At 30.7% G+C, this 18,393-nt stretch overlaps 1 protein-coding gene across 1 annotated transcript in view; it reads right to left on the reverse strand.

The window, feature by feature from the left end:
* Positions 1-4,363: 4,363 nt before the first annotated feature.
* Positions 4,364-18,393, reverse strand: part of LOC136796677 (uncharacterized) — a 220,423-nt gene continuing 206,393 nt past the window's right edge. The window contains exon 4 of the mRNA XM_067051024.1: positions 4,364-4,585. Coding sequence (XP_066907125.1) covers positions 4,364-4,585 — 222 coding nt within the window. The remainder of the gene's footprint in view (positions 4,586-18,393) is intronic.

An 18,393-nucleotide genomic window follows, 5' to 3' on the forward strand; every position in this document is an offset into this window, starting at 1 on the left:
TTTTTTCGAACCCATCAAGGACCCGCGCGAATTTCTTTTTGATTCATCCTCACACCTTCCGCCTTCCTTCTACTCCAATACCCTTTCATTCTCCTAGGCTGTTCTTTCCGCTCTTTCTCAGTCCATTTTCTACCTCGTCTATCGTTCTTTCCCACAAGAACCCCAACTTCTTTTAGTTTCTTCCCAAAATGCTCTCTACCCAAGCAGTTTTCATCCGTTATTTTTAATCTACCCAGCTCCTCTTTCACTTGTTTTCAGTGTCAGACTTTGCTGAAAATTTTCTTTTTTTAGTCTCTCATTTTTCATTCTGACCATGTCCCCGTAAAACCTCAGTCTCCTGGTCCTGATGATTTTTGCAGGTCTTCCAAATTCATATATATTTCCTCATTGAATTTTTTTTCTTTATTTTATAAATCGTATATTTTGTATTTATGTATTGCTCATTATTTAAATCAATGAGAACAGGTTATTTATTTTAAGTAGTACACTTAAAGGTACTTGACACAAAGATGTTTTAAAAATTCGTTGTTTAAAGCCTGTTAGACTGTTTAAACGCAAAAAAAAAACTATCAAATGTTAAAAATCACTACATACTACATTGATTTATCGAGGCATAAGCATACCAGGCAGACACAAGTCCCAAACATGTAATTTCGATTTCTGACTTTTCTTTTTATCTGACTACTGACTACTTCGCGATAATAAGTTATTGTAACTCGAGTTATTGTAACTCAAAACTTTCCGTATTTTCGTCAAAATCTTGAATTCGAAATTAGGCGATATCTCAGTACTTTTCCTTACTATACACATTAGTAAGAAAAGTAAAAAGCAAAGTAGACAGACTGTATAAATCCATCCAGTACTCCCAGTTAGTCCTAACTGACAATACTTAAATCAGTTCAACACTCAAGTTTTGAGTAGCGATTCAATGTACTAGTAAAATCTTTGAGATAAATACAAACCTCCTCGATCCCACATAATCAATATTTATATTATTATAAAGAAAAATCTACAAATTTACAACCCGTCGGGTCGGGGGTCAAGCTGTACTCGTTCTTGAACAACGGTGTGCAAGGAGGTGTGTTTTTCATAATCACGTGCGAACACCAGAGTTTACCCTAATTAACAGTACCGGGGGACGGGCGTATACCGGAGGACTCCCCGAAACCATAGGGCTTCCTCATGGCTACAGTGAAACGGAACATAATTATCAACCACAGCCGGATTCAAAACCGGGTCCTTGGAGTTATTAGTATTATTATTACTCACTGAGCTACTCCACTCTCGTAGGATAATAATGTAGTACTGTATATTTTTTATGGAAGATCACTTTTTTTTTTTAATTTCTTTTCCCCTATTATGTGTACTATCATTTAATGTTTGCCTACTTTTAATATTTTATTAATTTTTCTATAATGTTAACTTAAAAATTATTTTCAAATGGAACGAACTTTAAAGGTAAATCCCCCACTACTTCTCTATAACATCCTGTGATCAGTACACTTCCACAAAAGGTACATTTTCTGCCTTGTTAATTATCTTTATTTCTTCTAGAGTGGATTATTATTCCCCATTTTTCATCTCTTAGTTTTTGCTATATTTTATATTTCTTCTTTTTATCTATTATTATTTCCGCTTTAATGGATTGTGATATAAACTTTTATTATTATTATTCTTACGTTTTTTTGTACATCTTTTTAATTTTTCATTTACTTTGTTCATTTATGTTTACCTTATTTAAGTGTTTGTATATATTTTTAGCCCTGGTGAAGTCCTGCAACGTGGGGCGAAACGTTGGATCAATATAAATGGCTAAATCACTATTTTAGGATTTTTTTTTACCGCACCTGGACTATCATCCTATTATTATATATTTTAAGTGTATAATAATTATTATAATAAGTAGTAGTTTATGATAATAATTATTGTAAGTAGTAGTTTATAATGATAATTATAGTAAAGTATATCATTATTGTTTATATTAATAATTATAGTAAAGTAAATAATTATTGTTTATATTAATAATTATAGTATATTATATAATTATTGTTTATAATAGTTATAGACAAATATATAATTATAGAACAGTATATTCTTAATTTTTCTTATAAATTATTATAAGATCTGCAAGTATATTTAATAAATAGTATACCCTGTATGTCACATGAATCTTCCTATGTTCATAACAAAAATTCTATCTAGCATGACATTGGGATCTTTGTATTCCAGCTTATGATTTAGATAAATAAATAGAACCATTTTCAGAGGGTCGATTTGTATGAGGAATCGATAGAAATATTTATAAATATACACTATAATAAACAATATTTATTTTATATCAAATAAAATAAATAAACGTGGTTTCTGGAACCCTCACATGTCGTGAATATGGGGGTTATCCAAAAAAACAAAGAATAATTCAGCCTTTCTTCACGTGTTGTGCGTAGAAACAAAAATGTTAGTGATTTTTTTCTATTTTTAACATGGGACATGAAAATTTACATAAGTAATTAAAATAAAATATTTTTGACCTTTTTTCATACACGAAAAATAAAATACAAGTCACATGTTAAGAACATACAATGTAGTTGTGTAGACTTAAACCCTTCGCTTGAGAATTATTTAAACTTTTCTGACAAGCCGGAAAAGTTAATTCTTAAACTTTCTCTTATAGTTATATAACACCATTTCTGTGGCATAAGTCTCACGAAATAATTTTTATAATTCAAGGCCCTTACAAATCCACAAGTATAAATCTTTAGCTTTGTCGAAAAAAAAAAAACATGCTGTTTTATTTAATGAAGAAAGTTTCTGACACTGGCAAAAAAGTTTCGAAAGCTAGAAAAGGATTTAAAAAATGGTCCATTAATCTTCTTGTTATGGGTTTTTCATGACTGGGCGCTTCAAGAGATACTTGTTGATTTATCGCCCGGATTTTGCAGGCTACTTTGAACTAAGAGGAAAGTTGTGAAAATATGGCAACATTATTACCCTGATTTTATCTTAATGTCTTTTATTATATATGATGGGAGATAACTCGGAAAATTAAGGGTGAATGCTGACCACATCCATGTATTTTATTACTGTCGTACAAGAAACAGTAATACATTATCGAGAAATAAACCTACATTCATAGGTTGTAGTGGTAGTTTTTGTATTTTTTTTTATGAATGCATATTTTATAAATTGTTCATCTTTTGTTACGTTTATTTGAAGTTACGTTCAATTAAAATCTTTATTGGGGAAAAAACTGGTTTCTTATCGGTTTCATATTTAATAAATTTCCTTGATCTATATCTACTTCATTATTTTGAAATTCTCATATATAATTATTTAATTTTTATATTCCTCAACTTATTTTCACAACTTTAAAAGGGAGGCTTACAATCAAAGAGGTTCAAAAGGAGAAAAAAATTTTTTTTGATGATTTGGAATTAAAATTGGACCACTTATTTTGGGTACAAAAAATAAGTAATACATGCCTATTAAATGAAAGATTGAGAATTGTTTTCTATAGTTGTAAGATTAAACAACACTTAGATACCGCTACGTTATTCAGTAATGTATTAAAGCCAATTCTTAGTTTAAATGATTTTTTGGTCCGTTTTTATTTTCCTAAAAAACAGATTTTGCTAGTGGGTTATTAGATAAGGCACTACTGGCTCAAAGAACCCGGTTGAAATCTAGCTGTCGAATAATTATTTATTCTGATACTACAAATGTGAGACAACTCTGTGAGTTCGGGAGCTTTTCTGTGGCACATCCAGTCATAAAGTGGGTAACTAGGGAAAACCTGACAGCGTCAAAATCGGCTGATCGTGATCATGAACAAATCACCTCCTTGCACAACCGTTTTTGAAAAAAAGTACTTCTCTACAAAGTTCTCTAAACTGAACTCCTGAACGTTTTAATTTTTAGATATCAATGGTACACCCACAGTACAAAACGAGTCGCATGTTTTAAAAATCATTAAGTGGACTTTTATTCAGAGCCTAATACCTATTCTCTGTAGGGTCTTGACGGCTGTAGAAGTTAGCACTTAGGTCTTGGGGCAGTTAATGTTTATTTTCGGCGGTCCTGGAAAATGAATTGTGACACTATCACCTTGGTCTATTCTCTCAAAGAAATCTAATACAGTGTTCTAAGTCTCCAATGTACAGAACTGTTCATAAATAAATAGATCCTGGGCCAATTGTGAGATGAGTCACACGCTTTTACAAAACACTTAGTATACTTTTATTCGGAGGGAAACATCTGTTGAAACTGCTTTTTGTAGACAAAAAAAAACATAATCCTTCACCTTCGAAGTACAGATTTATAATTGATCTACTACACCTAATAATATAGATTGTATGTAAGGTACTTACCCCAACGCCTTGGTGGATATGAGCGGTGTCTTGAGAGAGAGGAAGCCATTGGACCTGGTCGGTGTTGGTTTGGCCGGCGGTTCGGACTCCAAGTCAGAGGAGCCCGACTTACGCCGCCTGCAGCAGAAGAACACAGCCAGGATGGAAGCGAAGAGTAGAGCGAGGGTACCAGTAACAAGTGCTATTCCCACTATCAGATCCCCTTCCTCCATCACCACCTGCAACAAGGGTAATCATTAATATAACTTAATTTGAAAAAAAAAAGACGAAGAGAAAAAAATAAATAAATAAAACAGAAGTAGTGTGAATAATAGAATTTATAACATAATGTCCTACAGCAGTCAGGGCTTAAGTCTTCGAATTGAGGTAGGGTTTCCCAAGTTGTAGGTCACTGCTCCTTTAACTGTCGGTAAATGGGAGTGGAACTTTATGAACCGTTTTTTTATGTAATCATCTATTGACTCCATTCGTAATTCCCGATGCAATTGGATAGTTGCATCCAGTGCGATTCTTATGCCATTATTTTGAAAAGATTGTAATTTTTTCCTTTTCGTAAAGGATGCCACCTCCCCCTCCCCCAGACGTCACAGCCATACATCAGCGATGGTCTCAGAATTGTTGTAAAAATAATATCAGTTGTTTCTGGTTTTAATTTGAAAGAATGGATAGTTTAAATGCTGAAATAACAAATGAACAGAAATATAAAAGTTACTCTAGCCGAGGAAAATCATGGGGGTCTGGGATAGTTTCTACGATTCCTCTTGTTTACTGCTACTCTTTCTATTGATTTACTACCTTTTATGGCTTCATATATTGAAGGTTTCAAAACCTTATCAACAAAACTAGATATTCTTGGCGTCATTCTGCCCTATAATATATGACATAGGAAGATGCAAACTGCTATTTAAAATGTACAAAAGTCACGCGAAATCACCTTTAATGTATGGAAGATCCTGTATTGAAAAGTGTTGAAAAAGTTTGTATTTACGTTTAAATATTATTTTAAAAGATTTTTATTTTATTTTATTAATTTGTCTGAAAAGATTGTGAAAAATTACTAAAGAAACTAAATAACTGATGAAAACTTGGATTCAACAATACTTGTTATGCAAATTGGAAACCCATTTCCCCCCTAATTCTAAGTGTGTAAACTTAGAGCCGTCCTAAGCCCAGATGGTTAGGCGCAGTCTTACTGTTCTGATATCTGCTGGTGACGCCTGTTCGAATGACTTATTTCATGTAGTGGTGGTCCCACAAAATAAAAACTTGGCCCCCAACCATTATTAGGCAGTGAAGGACTGCAATGGGAGGCAAAGCAAATAAATAAAAACAGGGTTTTCCTCTTCGTGAATAGCCAAAATAAGAAAACATCCAATCGACCGCCATTTTGGAACGAAAATTAATGACATAATATAACCATATTTATAAAATACCAAATTTAGTATGAATGAAAATTTGTAAATGATAATTGCAATTGATTCAAGTAATTTAATAATTTTTGTTACCGTCAATTTTTAATTATTTTTAGAGAAATAATAGCACCTAATTAAAATTAAACACTTATTTCGTAAATCAACCAATAGGAATCCATCTACTGGCCCAATATTGAACTTCCCGCCGAACAAACAAACTCAATAACAGCAATCACTATGAACAGTAAATCTTTGTGCTGTAAACTGAACCACGTATCTGCACTGCGTTACATACCTTCCCTGCGTTGTTACGTGTAATATAGTAAAATAATGAATATAATAACGTATTTTAAGGTTATATTAATTATGTATGTAGATACAAAAAAAATTTAAAATAATTCAGTCAAGTTATATATTTTTCAATAAATAATTTATCTAATTGAAATTATTGTTGACCGGTTAATTTCTAACTTTGTATATGTTGCTAAATGACTTGCTTGAAAGAATCTTTCATTTTAGCATTAATATGCCTACAAAGCTTCGAGCATTGCATAACGTTGTGAAAATGATGGCGAATGTCCCAAATTTAAATCATAATTTTAAGGATTTACTATTACATAAATCCTAAAACCTATTCATTCTGCATGACATATTAGAAGGCTTTTATAAAATATTCGATAAACGATATTTCTATAGGAAAATAAAACTTCGTGCAAACTGCCCTTTGTTTAGCAACTATTGAAAATTTAAACAATTAAAAATTTACAAAGTTTGAAGAAATGTTAACAAAGGAGTAAGATAAATTGCGATTTATTTTGCCTCCCTAGCAAGCTTTATGTTGAATTTTACCTTCGCCAATACATAAATAAATTTTGAAATTTCTACTGAACCGAACCAATAGTCAGTCAATCTTAACTATTGACGATCTTCTAAAAGAAAATATTCAAGAATAAATGATTTGTTTATAAAATATGGCAGCTATAATATTTTCACCTAACTTGAGAAATATTAAGGAAAATTCACTATAACGGACACTTTCGAGGTGTATTGTGTTGGCAGAGAGAAGTGTCCACTAAAGTTTTTATTTTTTTATTGCTATTTAAAACAGTATTTACATAAAACTATATCAAGTAAATTTGATCTTGGATCAAAATGGAGTGATACAGCCATGCAGAGAAACTACCCATTTGTCATCATATTTCTACACTAGGTCACGAGGCCATGTTCTTTTCCGGCGCCTCGGAGGACTGTCAGGAATAGAAGAAAAAGCAAACTTAGAAACTAGAGGGTTTTGATGGTTAGGAAGTTTATAATTGAAGGATTGATATCTGGTTCGGGCTAGATCAGTTACATATGGAACATTAAAAGGAACATTATTTTACCTCCCTAACAACCTTTATGTTGAATTTTACGTTCGCCAATTCATAAATAAATTTTGAAATTTCTAATGAACCAAACCAGTAGTCTTAGTCAATTTTAATACTATTGACGATCTACTGAAAGAAAATATTCAAGAATAAATGATTTGTTTATAAAATATTGCAGCTATAATATTTTCACTAACTTCAGAAATATTAAGGAAAATTCACTATAACGGACACTTTCGAGGGGTATTGTGTGGGCAGAGAGAAGTGTCCACTAAAGTTTTTATTTTTTTATTGCTATTTAAAACAGTATTTACATAAAACTATATCAAGTAAATTTGATCTCGGATCCATTTAGAGAAACTACCCATTTGTCATCATATTTCTACACTAGGTCTCGAGGCCATGTTCTTTTCCGGCGCCTCGGAGGACTGTCAGAAATAAAAGAAGAAGCAAGGTTAGAAACTAGTGGGTTTTTATGGCTAGGGAGTTTATAATTAAAGAATTGATATCTGGTTCGGGCTAGATCAGTTACATATGGAACATTAAAAGGAAGGTGAAAGAAAAAATCAATTTTTTTTAGAAAAACAAAGTAGAAATACCAAAAATATATCCTACATATATTTAAAAATGTATAATCTAGATATTTGAAATTAATATGAACACGCTCAACCGCAAGGTTTTCCCTTATTAAAGGTGTCCATTTTATGACGCTGTGTGGACCTCGGAGGTTTCCCAAACCCATGTATACTCATGGTTAGAGTAGCAGAGTATAATACAGTTAATAATTATCTCTCACAGCCGGATTCCAACCCTAGTCTTTAGCTTTAGTTGTACACAATAAGAAAGATTATATATTATAATGATTATGATAATTTATTACTAAAAAAAATCAATCAGCCATACATCACTATGTATTTACAAACATAAATTTCAAAAAAAAAATAATGAAAATTAAGGAAATATTTTATCAAAAATAATAGGTGATTTTTGAAGCTTCTTTTGTTGGATTTTGAAATTATAGAGTTAAATTTTAGCATTTTATCGACAATTTATTTCCTGCATCATCAAATTTAAGGATGAATGTATTCAAAATGATTTCGTAATCGTATAAACAGACGTGATGATGAAATACATGTTTTAAAAAAAAAATGGTTGAAACATTCTCCTTTTTAATACATAAATCTCCATGTAAAATAATTATTATTTACAAAACTAAAGGCCAACTACTGAGAAAAACGTAATAAAGAAAAAAGTAAACACGATGGTATTAGTTCTTGAAAACCGAGCCCTATATCCTGCCAGCTGTCCGTTACAGAGTAATCAAATGAAGTAAATACTGGAGTTTAATATATACTCGCCTCGGTTACAGAGTGTCTGCTAAACAGAAGCTCAAAATAGAACCATATGCAATCAATCCGGCAATGTAACGTACCGGGAACAGGAAGATGTAAAGTTTAACTGGATACATTTAATTTCAAAGTTTATTACACTAGAATATTAATTCTGTAACAAAATTAATTTATTAAATTAATCCTATATCAAACTTCTATACAAAGACTTAACTAGTTATAATTGTTGATGCAACAAAGGCGATATCGAACTGGGTGCTTACAAAGGTAAAGCCAATGTTCATTATTAATGAGCTTTCAAGAATTTCATAAACTGAATTATTCTGCTTCGGAACTGAGTCACTCATAAAGCACTAGAAGATCTAATATATAACAATAAATAACATTTTTTACATTCAAGTATAATGTGAATAACAATAAAGAATGAAAATATGAGAGAGAATTTGTAAAGCTGTACATCCTTAATTTTAGAGGTATGAATTATAGTTTAACATGTCAAATGAAAAAAATACTTCCTTCTGTTATCATGTTAAAATACTAAAGATCTAAACATGGTTGAGAGTCTGACAAATCTGATGGAGAATGACGTAACGCAACAGACCAGCTAAGCTCCACGCCATTTTGTCTGTTGTTTTAATAGGTTAGTTGCTCAAAATTCGAGTTGGGTTTTTAAAACTCCAATAAAATAATAATAAGGTAATGGAAAAAATAAGAGAGGAAATAAGTAACAAGTGAGATGGAGAGATAATGTAACGAAGCTGTTGGAGATTTTCTACTCTTCCAATAATTATAAGGTTACAAGGATAATGCTATTCAAAATATAAATAATATAAAATAGAATCTATAAAATTTCTTTAGGAAAAATATAAAATTAAAAAAAAAACTGTCAATTATAGATGATAAGGGTATTTATTATGTTTAGTTTAACATGTTAATGTGTGATAAATTCAAAATGTTTTGTTAAATGGAGAAATACTTATTTTAGCATGTTAAAAATATATAACATTTAACATGTGGTAATTTTATTTTTAGAGTTTTATAACGGATGATAATGGATTAAATTAATTTTGGAATAACTAGAAACAAATGTTACAAAACAAGTTGCTCATGAAATCCGTTAGGAGAATCTATGCATTTAACAAATAATACGGACTTAAAATTAGGCTGCTCATGATCCTTTACTTTTATAATTTAGCATGTTAAAATTTTTAGCATTTAACATATCATGAATAATATTTTTTTCCTCAATATTATATTTTTTATTGTTGTGCAATTCATAGCTGTACTAAAGTAATTCTCCACCCTAGCATATAATACTTTATCTATCTTCTCTGTTATTTCTGCCAGTTTATGTAGATATATTAAGTACTGAATTTACAAAGCCAATCCAGTTGAAATGTCATTGAGTAAGCCAAATTATCTATCTAGTTAATAGTTTATATTACAGAATAGTCCAATAATACAACTAATAATAAAAACAGGCTACAATTAAAAGAAATAAATATTAGAGTTCTAAGTATTCATGCATACTATCTATACAGGGTGATTTAAAACAAGATAAAAATTCTCTATGAAAGTATCCACTATCGGTTTGAATAGACGACATTCACACCTAAACAATATTTAAAATAATAAGTTATGAATTACTTAGGTAATAATAAACATATTAAAAGTGTTCCAAATTTATTAATTTGAAATGTAAACCTTATCATTCTTATTATTGTTCAAAGTGATCATCTTAAGTGATCGAACGCCAATTATAACACAAATAATTCATAAAAATATAAATCTTTAGAAGTGATTATCTTCTACACTAAGCGTAAACGGAAATACTTTCTAAGAGAAGGATTTACTTTACTTGTTTTTGAGAACCTTAATTCATAGTTTCAGAAAATAATATCTAACAACATATTATTTCAATCACTAGTTATAATTATATCAATCTTTTTAATTTAACATCTTGCAGTTAGTCTGTTTTAAATCTAATCGTTATTCTACCAATATTAATTCCGTTTAAAGCATTATCGGAGGTATAATTTTAGAGATTAATTCCAAAGATATTTATTATAAAATTTGAGCTTTTGAAGAAACTAGATTTCTTACTAGGTTGCGTGCCGGTAGCTCCTAAGGAAGGCAATAGATTACGGCAGAGTAACAGGTTGGAGGGCATCAGATTGCTTCTTACCTCATTTCTTTACTCGTTTATCCATTTCTTAGTATTCTAATCGCTACTAAGCACAGATAGGGAAAGTAAAGTTTATTATAAACTAATTATTAAGCGATTGTGTAAGCATGAACTGCGCATTTTTTTTTTTAAATTAAGATAAATTCTAAGCCTAAAATCCTATATCTAAGCCTGGTAGTACAAGAGCCCAAAAGGGGAAAAATACAGTTATTTGACCCCAATGTTTGATTGCTTTAATGAAAACTATAATTACTAGTCAAAATTGATGAGTTTGCCAATTATTAGTTGGGGGGATACAAAATGGAGAACGTTAAAAAAATTAATTTTTCATTCGGAGCTCTAAATATTTAAAATTACCAGCAACACTAGAAAACGTAAGAGAACATCAATTAAAGTAGAGTAAATTTGCTAAATTATTAGACCTAATAGTGCTATTTACGTTTTATAGTTCTCGAGATATAGCTTGTTAAACAACAAAATTTCATGAAAAAATCAGTAGTTTATGAATTTATGTTGAGAAATCTATATCTCAAAAACCATTCAAGTACAAATTTCTATTAACACCCAAATTAAAATTAGTTTAATATACTGGAAGAATAAATTATAACATTTATCTTATCAGGCGTAGTAGTTTTAATTATATTTGCTAAAATGTATTGATATTATTTGAACAAAATTCATATTTATATACGAGTGTCATAAAAACTCCCACCCAATCTACGAAAATACGTGTCATAAATTACTTTATAGAAAAATTAAATTACGTTTATTTTGAGTGCTAGCAGACATCTGCAAGTCTAACACATCCTGAGAGATATTTTTTTCATATATCAAAATCTTTGTCCAAACAGCTAGAAATCAACATTTTGTGAATTCATCTTGTCGAATTTCATGAAAAATACTAATCCTACGAAGATTAACATTCAAAGACCTTACACTTACAATATAATTAAATGGGTACAATAAGAATTATTACATTTTAAATTAAGAAAATAAATAATTTAAAAAAAAAACAAGAAAAATTTATTTTCTTTTTCTTTCTAAGCCACATGGGTGCATAGGGTTGATATCGTCATGGGAAAAATGGGTTGAGGGTAGCCTATTTGACTGCATTGGTAAGGCATTTCAACATGGGCCTGAAGAAAATGAATCTTCTGGATAAGTGTAGTATTTTTTGTTAGTACGATGGCGAAGGGACTAACCAGTTTTGTTGAGTCCGAAATAATTTAGTTATTTTTCCTCAGTCTAGACTAAGTCTGTTCATGTGGGTCTCCCATGTTTCTGGTCGTCCTGTTAGTATCAGAGTCTTGAATTGTAATGCTTATAATAAGTAACTAGACATATTAGCTTAGACAAGTTTATTAATAAATTAATATGATTCATTTTTGTTGTTGTTGTTGATTGTTGCTTAAAGGCGTAAAACCCTCTGGTCATCAACGCCTATGGGATGATAAAAGTAAAAAAAAAATAAAATAATAAAATAAATAAATAAATAAAAAATAGAAAAATAAAAAAAAATTGAAAAATAATTTTTAAAAAAATAAATAAATAAAAAACAAAAATCTAAGAGGAGTTATAATATATAAAGAAGGCGATGTGCTTTTAAAAATTCAAATACTCGTGTAATTTTAGCTTCCTCATCTGCGAGAGCTTCGGATAAATTTGGGGTCAGTCCTATCCTGTTTATTGTTGGCAAATAGTGAGTACACTCTTCGAAAATATGTCTAATCGTAAGAATGGACTGACAATATTTGCACGTTGGAGGTGGCAGTTTTCTGATCAGGTGAGAGTGCGTGAGGAGAGTATGACCTATTCTCAATGATTCATTTTTAATTTATTGGTTCATAATGGGTTTTGACTGATATAAATGACCTGGGAAAAATAGCCTGTAAAAATTTTTAAAATATTTTTGAATGTGAGATGTAAATTTATATTTAATGTATGCTAAATTATTAATAATGATGTTAAAAATGAATGTATAACAAAATATGTTAATTTTTAGATTGTCCTTGAGGAATTGGCCGAAACGTTGGACTGTAAAAGAAACAATAGTGTTGAGACTTAACCTGAATACCAATTAATTTATTTCAATAATAAACACCAGTCTCAAGTATTTGTAAATATATAAATATTATGTATAAATATAACATTTTAACATGTCTAATTTAATATACGAAACCATACAACCAAATCGTATTATTTACCAATATGATTGTATATTTGGTAAATGGTGTTTGGTAAATAGATATACCAATTCATTAACTACCAGAGGAGAAGAGAAGCTGGGCATTCCCACGAGGGACCTGCTTGATAAGTGGAGCTGCCTGGCAGGGCTTAATTGATGTTGGCAGTGGTAATGAAGGATCTGCCACCCTAACCAACTTTTACTTTTCATCAGTCCCTAACCCCTACATATCCTGGATGTAATTTATGCCTCGGCCTAATGTCTCTGAAATATACTTCCTTCAGCGATGGAACTTAGTACGAAACTCTTTAACATATTAGACTAAGCGAAAGAATTATAAAAATGAAATTTTAGGTTGAAATAGTCCAAGAATCGAGAGAAAAATAAGTTATTTCACACCAATTTTGGATTATGATAATCAAGAGTGTACCCATGAACTACACTAGGGAGGGGCAAGCCTTAGTCAATCAGGTTGTGATGTTTAGGGCCGTCCATTGCTCATGTCGTTGAGGAGCAGGTCTTTACCACATGGGAACCTGGCCTGGAGTGTCGTTTCATTGCGGTCCCACGTAATGAAAGCATGACCCCATCCATAGTTAGAACCTCCGTTTGGTTATTGGTCATTGGTTACCTCTAGATAACTCCTCCCCTCCCCCCGTATTACAGAAATAACTCAGAAAGGGGGAAAAAATTAATTATTTATTTTTTTTAATAATTTATTTATTGTTATTTACAACTGTATACATCAAGTAAATTTGCTGTAAGTGATATTATGACATGATACAAACATGTGGAGAATCTACCCATTAGAACTCCAAAAACATTTCTAAAGGAGAAGATCTCGAGGCCATCTTCTTTTCAGACGCCTAGGAGGATTTTTAGGTAGTGAAGGAGAAGGTTAGAAACGAGTTGGTTTGGGTGGTTGGGAAGTTTATTATGGAAGGATTGGTATCTGGTTCTGGCCAAATCGGCAACATAGGGGACATTGAGGTCCTGATGGATGGTTTGATTTGTAACAAAGTAAGGAGCATTTACAAAGGATTTTGGACTGCAAGCATTGGATTCTAGAGGAATTAGATGGTTTAGTGAAGCCCCATAGCTCAACTTCGTATGTCCAGATAGGCCTTACAATAGTCATGTAGATCAGTTTTTGTAATGGATTAGAAGTATGGACCGTTTGTCTAGTAAATGTTGCAATAGTCGAATCAACGAGCAGTTTCCTGTCTTTTCAGTCACGTATGAGGATTCCATGTCAGTCGTTTGTCCAGATGTAGTCCTAAGTAACGGATCTGTTCAACAGGAATAAGTGGGGTATTATTAAAAGATAATGTGGGGCAATACGAAGATGTTTTATTAAATTCTTAGTTTTTTCAGTCCCTAGGGGGATGCCTCCTCCTGTCTCCCTCCTCCGGGTACGCTCATGACGTTAATAAAAACTATATTTATTAAAATAGATTAAATTAGATATGTATATTTTTTTTAAATAATTTATTTTGTATTAATCATACCTCTAGAATATTATATTTTATCCTCTGTTAGCATCAATAAACTACTATCAGCTTAATTTACTGTTATGTAAATTTTCAAGTAGGAGCTGTCCAGACAGTCTTAGTCCGTTATTCTTAGTCTTTTCACTTCTTTCTTCATTTGCCTGATGTATTCTCCTGACCTCTTGTATCCTCGGATTTTTTTTGGAATATTTTCTTGTTTAGTCTTTCTGGGGCCATTCTTACCAATGTCCGTGATATTTCTCCTGATCCCTACTTCTGTTTATAGGCCCTTTGTACCTTTGTAGATTTCTTTGTTGGGTTCTAGTCTGTATCCTTCTCGTGTCTTTTTGGAGGCGTAGATTCTTCTTAGAATTCTTTGTTCTATTCTCAGTAGTTCTTCCAGACTGGGGAGACATGTGGTTTCCGTCCCGTTTAGTATTACCGGTTTAACGACTGTGTTGTAGTATCGTATTTTCGCTTTTGTAGAAAAGTTTTTCTTGTTGCATACGTTACTGGTAATAAAATTAGTTTCTCTAGTTTGGTTATTCTTTCCTTCATACCTTTCCTTCATACTTTCTTTTTCCGAATAGTTGTTACATATAGTCTCACCCAGGTACTTAAATTTGTTTGTGACTTTTATTGGTCAGTATTTGGTTTCTACTGTTTTCTTCTTGAAGTCTGGGTCTGTATTTATTAATAGCTCCTTTTATGATATTGTTAAAAATTACTTTTGAGTCGGGTTATCCAACGAAGTGCAACTAGGGTAGTTAGCCCTAGAGGGTTTCGTTATAGTAGAGTTATCCAGCCGTATCACGTTCCAAGTTCGTTTAATATTATTTTCTTTTTATTTCTATGTTTTTTTTTGCATTACGGTTGTTATCTTATTTTTTTTTTTTTTTTTCATTCAGCCCTGATATTCAGGTCGAACTGTCGGCACAGCTAAATAAGTTTTGTTTATATTTTAGTGGTATTTATTTATATTTAGTATTTATATTTAGTTAATTATATTTGTGTAGCTTTGCTGACAGCATCCCCGATGATGATTATCCTTATATCCATCTACAGTCAACTGTTAACACTTCAATATATGTATTTATGATTTAATAAAATTTATGAATTCCCTAAACATAGTTAGATGACACTTTCATACTTAGATACACTGTTGAGCTCGTGTTGAAGTAATCACTATATTTATAATTTTAAAAAAATACCAAGGCGAAAATTATGAAATTTTTTTTCATATTCCTGTTGCTATAAAAATTCCTATTTTGGGGTTTATCTAGTTGAAAATAACGGATATAAATTTCGTTCCTGTCTTCTAATAGGATTTTTGTAATTTTCCTTGTTTTTCTCATTTAATTTTTAATAAAATAATTTAATATTTTGAATTTATCTATTATTAATTATTGATAACAATGAGAACTGTTTTTTTCTAATAAACAGAATTAATATATGATTTATTTTTGTTAAAAATTTAAATCAAATTTTTTTACGACCTCTATACTTTCTATTACTATATATTCAATATATTAGCAAGTGAAAGAAAAAATATTTATTTTTATTTTATAAGGTGTTATACTTTCATCATCTATGATATAATATTTAAATTTTTTTGTCATAAATTTCATTATTATTTTTTTACATTTATATTTTTATAATCAATTAGACAAGTATAAAATCAGAAGAATAATTCAAACAATTTATTCCAAGTTTTATAAATATAATCTTTTTTAAAATATGATTTTTCGATTTCTCTTTCTAATAGTCATCTGTCAGGATCACGCTTATAAAAAATTATTTTTAATTATTTAATCGGAACAAAGAAAAATTCAATTAAAAGAAACCTTTGAAGAAAGTTGGGGGAACTTCATAGAGATAAAATGAGACCGTATTGAAGTTAGGAAATCGAAGTTCTAATTTTAAGTTAGAGCTTCCATTCAGGATTCAATTATTTCAATAATTAACCTCTTCATTTCAAAGATCTAGGATTTCTTTCTCACATTATACACTTCAATAGATACTTAGGATTGGTTATTTTCTAAAGTCAAATATCGCTTGTTCAAATCATATAATGAGACAGTGGATTGACGAGGGTGTTGATCTACTAAATTACTATTCTCATGTCAGAAATGAAGCCGATTCCAATACGGCCTGGATAGGTTGACTTTAATTTCTTGGTAAACATTAGGAATAATTTAATCGACTTTTTCACTCTGGGTACAATAGGTTATAACCTGTTGGATAACCCATCATTCCTATCATATTTATGATAACTTAAGGATGTTTGATGCTATAAAAAAACTCATCGAATGGTTGTTTTATTGGCTAAAGTAAAAAAAAATTAAAGAATTAATGCAGGCCAGCTTATAGAAATGTATTTGTTTTGACAACTAACAAATAACAAGCTTCAGCGAGATTTCCATTCATTATTCCAATAAAATGAAAAAAAAAAACAGACTTTATTTAAATTATGTGGAGTTATTTATGTATTTATTAATTTTTATGATACCCCTAAGAGAAGTGAACTATTCAGCTAACTGTCGAATAGGCTCATTTTTGTATTATTTGGCTGCAAGCATTCAATCATAAAATATTAACATATTAGATGTAGAGAAAATTTAATTTTAAAAAATGAAATAGGAAATAATATTTAAAAGAAAAGTAAATTTGAAAGAAATCTCAGCTAAATGTAATGTATAGGGATTATGTTAATTTTAAAAAGATTTAACATGCTAAATGTTATTAGTATAGGAATGTGAGCAGCCCATCTTAAAGTCCATGTTATTTTTCAAATGTAGAGGAGGTCCTAGCGGATTATCTGGGCAACTTATATCGTAATGTTACGTTACAAAACATTCCAATTATTATTTTTAACCTTTGCTTTATTAGAGTCTTAAAAAAAAAAAAGGACACAAACCATAAACCATACTGCGAGCAACTAACCTATTAAAACGATACAGACAAAATAGGGTGGAGCTCAGCTGGTCAGCATGACGTCATTCTCCATTTAGCAGACCTATTAACAACCTCTTGACCACGGTACTGGTATTTGGTGGGAGGGGGGAGCAAGTCCAGAAAGTGGGCCTTGTGGTCCTTTTTGCCAACCCCTGACGGCTACCGGAGTTACCGCCGCGTACTAACCAAGGTGGAAGTGTCAAGATTCATTCTTCGGAACCGCCGAGAAATGAATGTTAATTGCTCCAGATTGGAATCGAACCCACACCGTTCCGAATCAAGAGCACTGGGACCTGCGCCCAAACCCGCACGACCGTCACGTCCCTCTTGAATATGGTAAATGGTATATCATATTAACAAGCTAAAAAAAATAGAAATGTTTCTCCATTTAACACACTTTGACATGTTAAACTAAAGACCATAAATAGCTGTATATTATTTGAATTTCTTTCTATTTTATGAGTTTCATGATTTTTACCTACAGAAATTTTCATAATTATATTTTTGTTAGTTGTATTTTGAATATTTTTGTTTTTTTGTAGTATTTTCAATGTTTTTTTTCCTTTTTTACACTAAGATTTTTCTATTTTTTTCTTTTATTTTTTATAGCACACACTTAGTATATTTAAATTACTAGCCCAACTATATATGAATGTCTCTTGGCTATAGCACAGGTAAATAAATAAATACAAAAAAAAAAAGATAGTTAAAGCTGAAATTAAGGACACAATTTAAGACAATTAATTAAAAAACTTCAAATTTAAAACTATAATATAGCTTTAGTTAGGCTGTCACTCGATATTCCAATAAAATGAAAAAGAAAAAAAAAAGGAGTCAATTCTGGGCAAAATTCGAGAACTCGTCTTTATTACACCCAGTGAGGAAAGTGCTGACTCCAATAACGAAGTTAGGTCTTCTCTTACAGAGAGGGCTCACTGAACAAAAATACTATACGCTTAATGGTAATAGAAAAGAAATTTTAGAATTCTTTCCCTTATATGGTATATTCTTATATACATATATATAAAAGGAAGCAAAAATTGAGTTAAAAGAAATGATTAAATACATAAACAAGTTCAAACA

This window comes from Halyomorpha halys, unplaced genomic scaffold (genome assembly GCF_000696795.3).
Source record: "Halyomorpha halys isolate HHAL.00 unplaced genomic scaffold, Hhal_1.1 Scaffold947.1, whole genome shotgun sequence".
Taxonomy (NCBI): Eukaryota; Metazoa; Arthropoda; class Insecta; order Hemiptera; family Pentatomidae; genus Halyomorpha; species Halyomorpha halys.